General features: G+C 44.0%; 1 protein-coding gene across 6 annotated transcripts in view; it reads left to right on the forward strand.

Moving 5' to 3' along the window:
* Nucleotides 1-7,751, forward strand: part of pdgfab (platelet-derived growth factor alpha polypeptide b) — an 18,981-nt gene extending 11,230 nt beyond the window's left edge. For 3 of the 6 annotated variants that reach the window (XR_014122741.1, XR_004776087.2, XR_004776086.2), the window contains 3 exons: nt 4,773-4,902; nt 5,483-5,675; nt 6,642-7,751. Coding sequence is in view for 1 of the 6 variants with exons in the window: in XM_035526452.2 (XP_035382345.1) it covers nt 4,773-4,902; nt 6,642-6,655 (144 nt within the window). In the remaining 5 variants the exon portion in view is untranslated. The remainder of the gene's footprint in view (nt 1-4,772; nt 4,903-5,482; nt 5,676-6,641) is intronic. The other 3 variants (XR_004776089.2, XR_004776088.2, XM_035526452.2) reach the window with 2 other exon arrangements.
* The last annotated feature ends 1,252 nt before the right edge of the window (nt 7,752-9,003 follow it).

Genomic DNA, 9,003 nt, shown 5'->3' on the forward strand with positions numbered 1-9,003 from the left:
TGTGTGTGTGTGTGTGTGCGTGCGTGGCTGTGTGTGTGTGTGTGTGGCTGTGTGTGTGTGTGTGTGTGTGTGTGTGTGTGTGTGTGTGTGGCTGTGTGTGTGTGTGTGTAGCTGTGTGTGCGTGTGTGCGTGTGTGTGCGTGTGTGCGTGTGGCTGTGTGTGCGTGTGTGTGTGTGTGGCTGTGTGTGTGTGTGTGTGTGTGTGTGTGCACAAGCTTCTCCTTGTAGCAGAAAAGCCTTCACTTTAGTTCACTTTCAGTCATTACGCATCATTAATAAGGAAAACTGCAAAGATTTGACATTAATGAAGGTGCTATCTGTGATAACAACAAAAAAAACCTGAAAGTTACTGCAAGAAACACTTTATTCTGTCCCTTGTTTAATCTTCTTTCACATTATTTTAGTCACTTGAATGCGGTTGTTTCATATTGGCATTAATGCTGGTATTAATGATACTTAAAGGCTGTTGGTTAACAGTGAACACAAAAAGAAAATATTACCTGAAAATATTAATGTTAGTAACAACAGCAGCAAACGAGTGTAATAAAGACTCCAGTAACTACACATCTTAGTTCTTATCCCATAGGCAACTTCAGATCCTGCTAATATATCTGCCAGCATTGAGATTTTCTCATTTGAACTCATCTTATCTTATTACTTATAAAGCCCTTAACATTTTGTGAAGCATGATTTGGCTGCTGACTGACGAATAGCACACTGGGTTATTTCCGTTATGCCTAACATTATCCCTAATGCTGGTCCCTGAAATAATTCCCCGGCTACACACCTCCAGGCCTGTTTTCTTTGGAATAAAAGTGAAACGTTCCCTGACACTCTCTATTTTTTTCCTGTCTCCCTTGCTGTCTTTTGGGGGAATTCCCAATCCCAATTATGCCAGCCATGGACAATAGTCTCCACAGAGTGCGGCCTGAGCATGGGAGGGGCCGGAGGGAGGGTTGGCAGGCTGACACAGAGCCCCGTCGCTGGGGCCAGATCGGATGGCCTTCCAGAAGTTCTCTGCGGTGGGATTCGGTTCTCAGGAGCACGGCTTTCCAGAGAGGTTAGGGCACCGGGACTTATAAATAGACCTCTAAGGGCCTCCTGTAGGGAAGGGAGTGAGAGAGAGAGAGAGAGAGAGAGAGAGAGAGAGAGAGAGAGAGAGAGAGAGAGAGAGAGAGAGAGAGAGAGAGTAAGAAAGTATGTCTGTGCATATTTAAGATGTTGGGGTTTCCCGTACCAGTGCTGTGAAATCGACTGCTGATTAAATGTCAAAATAAATATCGAGCGCTGGGTAGCGTCACAGGTAGGACGACACATTCAGGAATGAATGAAGCGCTGTTGGTCTGAGTCGCTCTTTAAACATTCTCAAACGTGAGAATGTGACTGAGGGTTCAGATCTTGCTGTGGAAGTACGTCCAACACCAGGCATGCACACGTTCTCACAAGGGGAAGAACGAGGTGGAGCGTGCAGGAAGGAAAAAGAGAGCGTGACAGAAATGGGCAGGATTGCAACACCGTGCTAGTGTGTGTGTCTGTGTCTGCCTGTGTGTAACTGTGTGCAAATCTCTGTGTGTGTCTGTATCCAGCCTCCTTTACTCTTACTCATTGCAAATACAGAGATTTCTCGTCGTCTCTTCTGGCAATAAAGCCTTTTGCTGATTTATTCTGTCTCTGTCTCCCCCCCCCCCCCCCTCACTGTTTTTCTCCTAAAGATTGGCTCACTCTTTCTGGTTATTTATGGTGAAATAATTGCATGTACAATCACATCTCATTAGAAAAGATGAATGTTGAATCTCAGCTCTCTCACTTTCTCTCACTTTCCTTAAACAAACTTCATTTTCTTTTTTTGTTTCATTTCTTCTCTTCATTTTTACTTGAAACATCATCTCAAAGTAATGCCATGCAGTTCTGCATTTCCACTCTTAGTGTTCTACCTGCTCAGGATGGATATGTCCTAATTTGTCCTAAGATAAGATATGTCCTAATTTGTCCTACTTGCTTGCAGTAGGTATAACACTGTTCCTTGGCAAGAATTCAGGTTGGGATGTACAGAGGGTGATACTCCACACACATTAACCCACTCTAATAACACATGTTATGCTGCTTTGTGTGTGTGTGTGTGTGTGTGTGTGTGTGTGTGTGTGTGTGTGTGTGTGTGTGTGTGTGTGTGTGTGTGTGTGTGTGTGCGTGCATGCGTGTATGCGGTGTGTATGTGTGTGTGTGCATATGAAGACATGCCATGCACTGGTCAGAAAGTTCCAGCAGAACATCAGCCTAATATCTTGTCACGTCTCAGCGTTCAGAATAGGGAGCTGGTCTGACAGAATGAGGGTGTAATATCTGAACTGTGTGTTCACTGGATCCTGTGTGGGCAACAGAGACAGAGAGAAAGAGAGAGAGACAGATGGTCAGAGAGAGAGAGAGAGAGAGAGAGAGAGAGAGAGAGAGAGAGAGAGAGAGAGAGAGTGAGAGAGAGAGAGAGAGAGAGAGTGAGAGAGAGAGAGAGAGTGAGAGAGAGAGAGCGAGAGAGAGTGAGAGAGACAGACAGAGAGAGAGAGAGAGTGAGAGAGAGAGAGAGACAGTGAGAGAGAGAGAGAGAGAGAGAGAGAGAGAGAGAGAGAGAGAGTGAGAGAGAGAGTGAGAGAGAGAGAGAGAGATAGAGAGAGTGAGAGAGAGAGAGACAGAGAGAGTAGAATACGAGGCATCCATGGCGATGAGCTGCATATGTCCCTGTTTGTGCACCTGAGTGCTTGATTTGCTGTGAGAAGATGTTTCTAGTCGAGCATTCAGGCTGCAGCTGTTGAGCTGCCAGTTTGTGAACTTATTTATTTATATTTAGGCTGCCGTACATGTCTAGAAATGCATGGACAATGTGCTAGATACTTCTGTATCGCCATACTCTCACATGCACGAAGCATGCACATAATACAGTACAAGGTACATGATATAAGCATGGCATGAGCATTATTGGTGCCTATAGATATTTATGTGTCATGAGGCATGGGCAGAGTTATCCATGTGGATTGGGGTGAATGAGTTCAGTTTGGAGAGCAATAAGAGGTGTGAGGATTAGTGCTGTGACCTAGGCAACCGAGGGTCTCTGCCAGCATAAACAGCCGCTCATTGTTCCCTCTTCATTTATTTTCTCTCTCGATGAGAAAAGTAAAGAAAGGAAAATCAAGAGAGAACAACGAAGAAGGAGAGGAAGAAATAATAAATTGTTAAATAAATACATAAAGGTGTTTCCAAAGAGAAATACGTGTGTGTTCGTGCGTGTGAGTGTGTGTGCGTGTGCGTGTGTGTGTGCGCGCGCGCGCGTGTGAGTGCGTGTGTGTGCGCGCGCGCGCGTGTGTGTGTGTGCGCGCGCGCATGCGTGCGTGTGTGTGTGTGTGTGTGTGTGCGCGTGCGTGCGCGTGTGTTTTGTTTGTTTGGGCTACTCACTGTCCCTCATCTTGCGGAAGGTGGATGTGTATCGTCCATCTAAAGTGCTGCTTTCTTTCTTTTCTCTTAACAGGGCAGGCAGTCTGTCAGTGTTAGACATCTAACGTTGGAGTGTGTCAGCTCAAATTTTGTAAAGTAATTTGACATCTTTGGTCAAATATTGCACATTCAGTCAGAAACGCAGCTCTGTTTCTACATTGTCATTGCTGCTCCGCTGGCCGAGTCTCTGCTCTCTGGGTGTTGCTGTATGGCCAGGCTGTGTTCACTGAGTCTGCATTTCATCAGCGTGGTTGAGTATTTAATTTCAGTCACTGTGAATAGGTAGTCTGCTAGTGTACTGTTGTTTTAGGGCCAGATAGCACTACATTTTGCTTTGTGCTTGTGCTGCAGTGGGTGGTGTAGTTTTTAAAGTGTTCTAATTCAGACTTGTCTTGATGTGTAACAGTGTTAGTGTTTGTTAATGAACTCAGAACCAGGACCAGCTGGGTGAGGGGTCTCTTCTCTCTGCTCAGCTCTTGGCATTGCAGGGCTTTGTAGAGGCAGGAGTTGTGGTCTCTATTTTTAAAATGTAGCCAGTATTTAATAGTCCTTTTTCAGTTTGAACTCTACAGGCATTATTTGTTGTGGACTTGCAAGATAATTTTACAAAAAAAAAAATCAGTGTGCATGATTTCAGCTGGGTGTTTGTTTTGTAAAAATAGAAAATAATTTCAGCCTAAATTGAATTGATATTTGAATTTGAATTTGATGTTTAATGTGTAGAATGCCCTGTGTGCTTTCTCTCCCAGTTAACTAACTGCTGAAGTTTTCATTTCAACTAAACTTCAATCCTAAGTAATTATAGTATGTACAGCTTTCTAATTTTTGTGTCCCTAATGTGAAGCATGATGTGTTTCCCTGAAATCTGGCTTTTTTGGGAAATCTTTTGGTCTTTTCCAAGGTTCCTGCCAGGGCCCAGGCCTGGCTGTACTGCTGCATGTCATATGCTGCACCACTTTACAGTCCTTTTATTTAAAAAAAAAAGACTGTTTTGCCAAACTGTATGTGAAGTGTTTTTGAACTCTATGAAAATATTTTTGTTTTTGTTGTGGTTAATATGTTAGTCAATCGGGGTATGTAGGGTGTAAATATGAATCGATGTGCAGTGATTAGGTATGAATCCAGGTATGAATCCAGTTTGACTCAGGACACTGTTTTTCATAAGGAGGGCTGTAAGACTCAGATTAAGTCTATATTTGTTTATATAAGTATCTCTCTCTCTGTCTGTCTCTCTCTCTCTCTCTCTCTCTCTCTCTCTCTCTCTCTCTCTCTCTCTCTCCCCCACCCTAACAGGTGGCAAAGGTAGAGTTTGCATCACGGAAAAAGCCGAAGTTGAAGGAGGTGTTGGTGAGGTTAGAGGATCATCTGGAGTGTGTATGCATGTCACAACACCATGTGACAGAACATGTGGAAGTAGACACAGGTAAAACATACCACACATTTACACACACGTGCAGCTGCATGTGCAAACGTACACATATGCACAGACACACACAAACACACACACACTGTTTGGCCTGATATCTTAATTACTGTATAGCAATGCATCGTGTGCTAGTTGTCCTGCATAAATGACACCTATAAAGAGACAAGCCGCCCTGCCAGCCCTCGGCTGAGTTCGTGTGAGCTGATGTGTGGGTGTGAGCGAGAGTATGAGAGAGATGCGTCTGAAATCAGTTGGTGTAACAGAGTCCCCGCTGGGCAGCAAGTCTCTCCGCACGCTCTCACAGAGCAATGCACATGAGGCTGATAAGGCAGCGAAAGTATTTATAGTCTGAAATGACAGACCTTCATGCTTCTCCCAGAGGCTACAACTAACTTTTTCTTTCTTTCTTTTGTCTTTCTTTCTGGCTTTCCTGCTTTCTTTCTATCCCTGTAAAATGTATCGTATTCCAATACATTTTCAATATATTCCAAATAAACTGAATATATTGGGATCTATATTTTATATATTTCCTCTTCTTTGGGGTTTACTGCTCCTTTCCTGCTTCCTTCCCTTTCAGTATCCTCCCTCCACCCCACTAACTGCCCACCCCCATTTCACACACCTGTGTTTCCAGGCCCCCATAGAGTTAAAGGTAAAAAACGGAAAAACAGAAAACAAACAATGCCATCCCATCTCAGCAAGGATTTATTGGTGACATAATAAAAATGGCAGACGTTCCCTAAAGTCCAGCGGACCCGTGCCTCCTGAAGGTAGGACTTTAGATCCACTGCCCCATCACCCACCCGCTGACGTGGACCAATCAGGGGAGAGGCGGGCCGCCAATCATACCACTCCCACTGGAAGAGTCTTGGCTCTGCGGTGCTTTTGCTTGGCTGCCTGTGTCACTAAGTGATTCTGTTTTGGCATGTTCACTCACACTTGTGCATCTGAGCTTAATGCATGCTCACTTTGTTTGGGAATGTGTATCTGTGTGTGTGTGTGTGTGTCTGCGTGTGTGTAATATATTTGGATGAAACTGATCACAGGTGTTGATGTGCCCTACCCTCTTCATTTCTAATTTTTCACCTCTACCTTTCTGCTTCATTTACCATGATATCCTTTTTCATTTATTTTCTTCAGCTTTAAGTTGAAGTTCAGTTGAATGCAGTTGGATCTTTATGAGTATAATGTATAGTGAACAAAATCCAAGTCAGAATTCATGGTTGTTGCCACAACAACCAAGATATTCATGTATAAAACTGCACAGAAGTGTGTGTAACTGTCCCTGCATTAGGAAACTCAAAGTTAGTCTTGGGGCAGCTATAAGAATGTGTGAGCAGGACACTGGTACACCGCCCATAAACATCACAGTAAGGCAAATCAGTATGTTGCAACAGGTGATACATTAACAGTTAAAGTTGTACATTTAACATACTGAAAACAAGGATCTTTTAGCTTTGTTTTGATTTTATTGCATTTTCTCCTCTCCCTCTGCAACTCACTATGTATTTAATGGTTGATTGTCTTTTTTCTTCATGTTATTCCATAAATGCACCAAGCATTTGTCTCACAAAAATAATCAGAGGTCACTTCTAACAGAGTCGTGTTCACTGATGCATTTGGTGCTAATGTTACTAGGCTGAAACTAAAGTGCATGAGTGGGCCCGTATGCGCTGAACTGCCCATTGCTGGAAGATGGCCTGTGTACTAACCCTCCTCCTCTCTCGTCCTCTCAGTGGATGTGAGGTGAAAGCAGGCCACACAAGGGACTGACGAGCTGAAGGGGCCAAAGAGAGGATGTCACCATGCTTTGGCGGCTCCGTGACCTTGACCCCTGGCCTCTGACCCCAACCCACTGCCACCCTCATTACTAAAAGAGATAAACTGCAAACCTGAGAGACTAAACACTAGCCCAACGCCAAAGGTGCTTTCTACCCCTGCCCAATGCAGTGACCTCCTTAAGACACTGAAGATGATGAAGGTGACAGCGATGATTACACTGCATGGAAGGGAAGATGACATGGGAGACTGCGATGCTTCTCTATTGTTCATGTATGACTCAAAGTAAGAGGAGAAAGTCTTTTGGAGTACCACACTATAGAGGACCTGTGAACGTATCCCTTTGGCTCAGCCGTGATCCACACAAGGGCGTGTACAGTAGCCCTCGTGGGCCAAATTTACCAGGCTAGGCAGCCCCATTCACAACCCCCCTGAAGGACAGAAAGAAAGAGACAACCCAGTGTGGTACTGGCCAAGACGTGCACGAGACAAGGCACAGCTTTGTTTAAAAGGACTCTCAAGACCTCTCTGGTGACCTGCATCCCTTCATCTGTGTGGGGGAAGTCTTCGTTTGATTGTCAGAGCTGCTCTAGAATGGTCCCTGTTCTATTGCATCTTACTGCTTCACAAGGAACTGCCATTCTGAGATGTAGAGATTAGCATAAAGTCTATTATGCCGTAATTACTTCAGAATAAACTATTTATACATATGAAGACTCTCTGTCTCTGTATCTCTCTCTCTCTCTCTCTCTCTCTCTCTCTCTCTCTCTCTCTTGCTCTGTACCATTGTAATATCCAGATAAGACTGGTCTTCCCAAGTGTCAGCATTACCAATGTATTTTTGTTGTTGTTCTTTTTGTTTGTTTGTTTTTTTAAGTGTCCTTGAAAATGCCTTTTCTTGTTGCATATTGTATCACAGCATATCTTGGATCTCAAAAACTAGCATACTGGCTGGAAAAGAAAATGTTTATGATGGGATGATTAAGTGTAAGTGATAGAAAAGGAAAGATGCTTTATTTTTGTTAAAAAAATATATTATGCTTATGTACAGTACATTCAAGCCAGAAGTATGTGTTTTTGTTGTTCTTTTATTGTGGTGAAAAGCATTGTACGCTATCTGAGAAAGAAGCTGAAAGACGGGGAAATGGAAACTCCTGCAAGCCCCTCGCCCACTGAGCGATAGCAGCACCAGACCAGAGAGAAGTATACCGTAACTGTTCTAGAATGGATTGATAGTTGGTCAGAAAGTAGGGCATCCATCTGCGCCCACGGTTCCTTATCTGTTGTAACCCTAACCTTTCAGGAGAAACTAAGCTCTGTGATGAGGTGAAACCCCAGATTTAACATCACACTGTAACAGTTTAACATCAGTAACACGGATATGATTTGAAGCAGATCCAGGTACAGCCTGCATGCCCACGCAAACATGCACACAGACCCATCATGACCCGCAATCACAGACTGAGGCACTGACATGTGGTGCAACATAAGTGCTGATAAGGTATGTTATGACTGGTGATTGGAGCTGGGGGCAGTCCCAGAGTAAAGTCCTGTGAAGAGGACAAGTGACTGGCAAATGAATGTTCTTAACGAAGATGACTCAGCACATGCTGAAGTCCCCGCCGAGGTGAACCTGAGGGTCTGCCGCATCACACCTGGGCAGAGCCATCATGCATCCGGGTTGCCAGGCCCGTGCCGTTTCAGTCTCTCCCGGTGAGCATATGCATTCGACTGAAGCCATGTTTTTACATTAGCAAGCTGAAATCACTCCCTAGATGAGTTCACGTTCATTCAAGGTATCCCTGGAGAGCGGGACCCACCGCAGGGACGGCAGCCGCTGGGCTGCCTCACGGTCCGGGTCCCTCTTACTGGACCCTCCCCTTACTTTTTGTTGATTTCAATAGTGATGAGCTGCATCAATGGAGTGGTTGGCATTTTGTTTTCACTCATTCCAATCCCATGAAAGCAGTACTCAAGAAGGCAGTGAGGAGTGGAGACAGTGTATATATGTGACTGCATGGAAAGTATGTCATTTGTACACAGTGTACCAAGTGTCCTACACGAGATCGTGACGAAGGGTTTTCTCGGAGGTGTTACTGCTGCTGTTTTTGTATTAAGGATGCCAACATTTCACTGAATATTAGAGGTCTATGATGATGTAATTGGTGCTATATTTATAAAGCAAGTTAAAAATGTATCATAGTTGACCTTCACCATAGCAGTTCATTTAACTTTTTTTTTCCAGTAGATTTACATGTAGAACAGGGACCATTGTTCAAGGAGAAACAAAAAATATTATCACTGAGCTTTTTTGCCCTT

This window comes from Electrophorus electricus, chromosome 3 (genome assembly GCF_041902795.1).
Source record: "Electrophorus electricus isolate QZ-2024a chromosome 3, ASM4190279v1, whole genome shotgun sequence".
NCBI lineage: Eukaryota > Metazoa > Chordata > Actinopteri > Gymnotiformes > Gymnotidae > Electrophorus > Electrophorus electricus.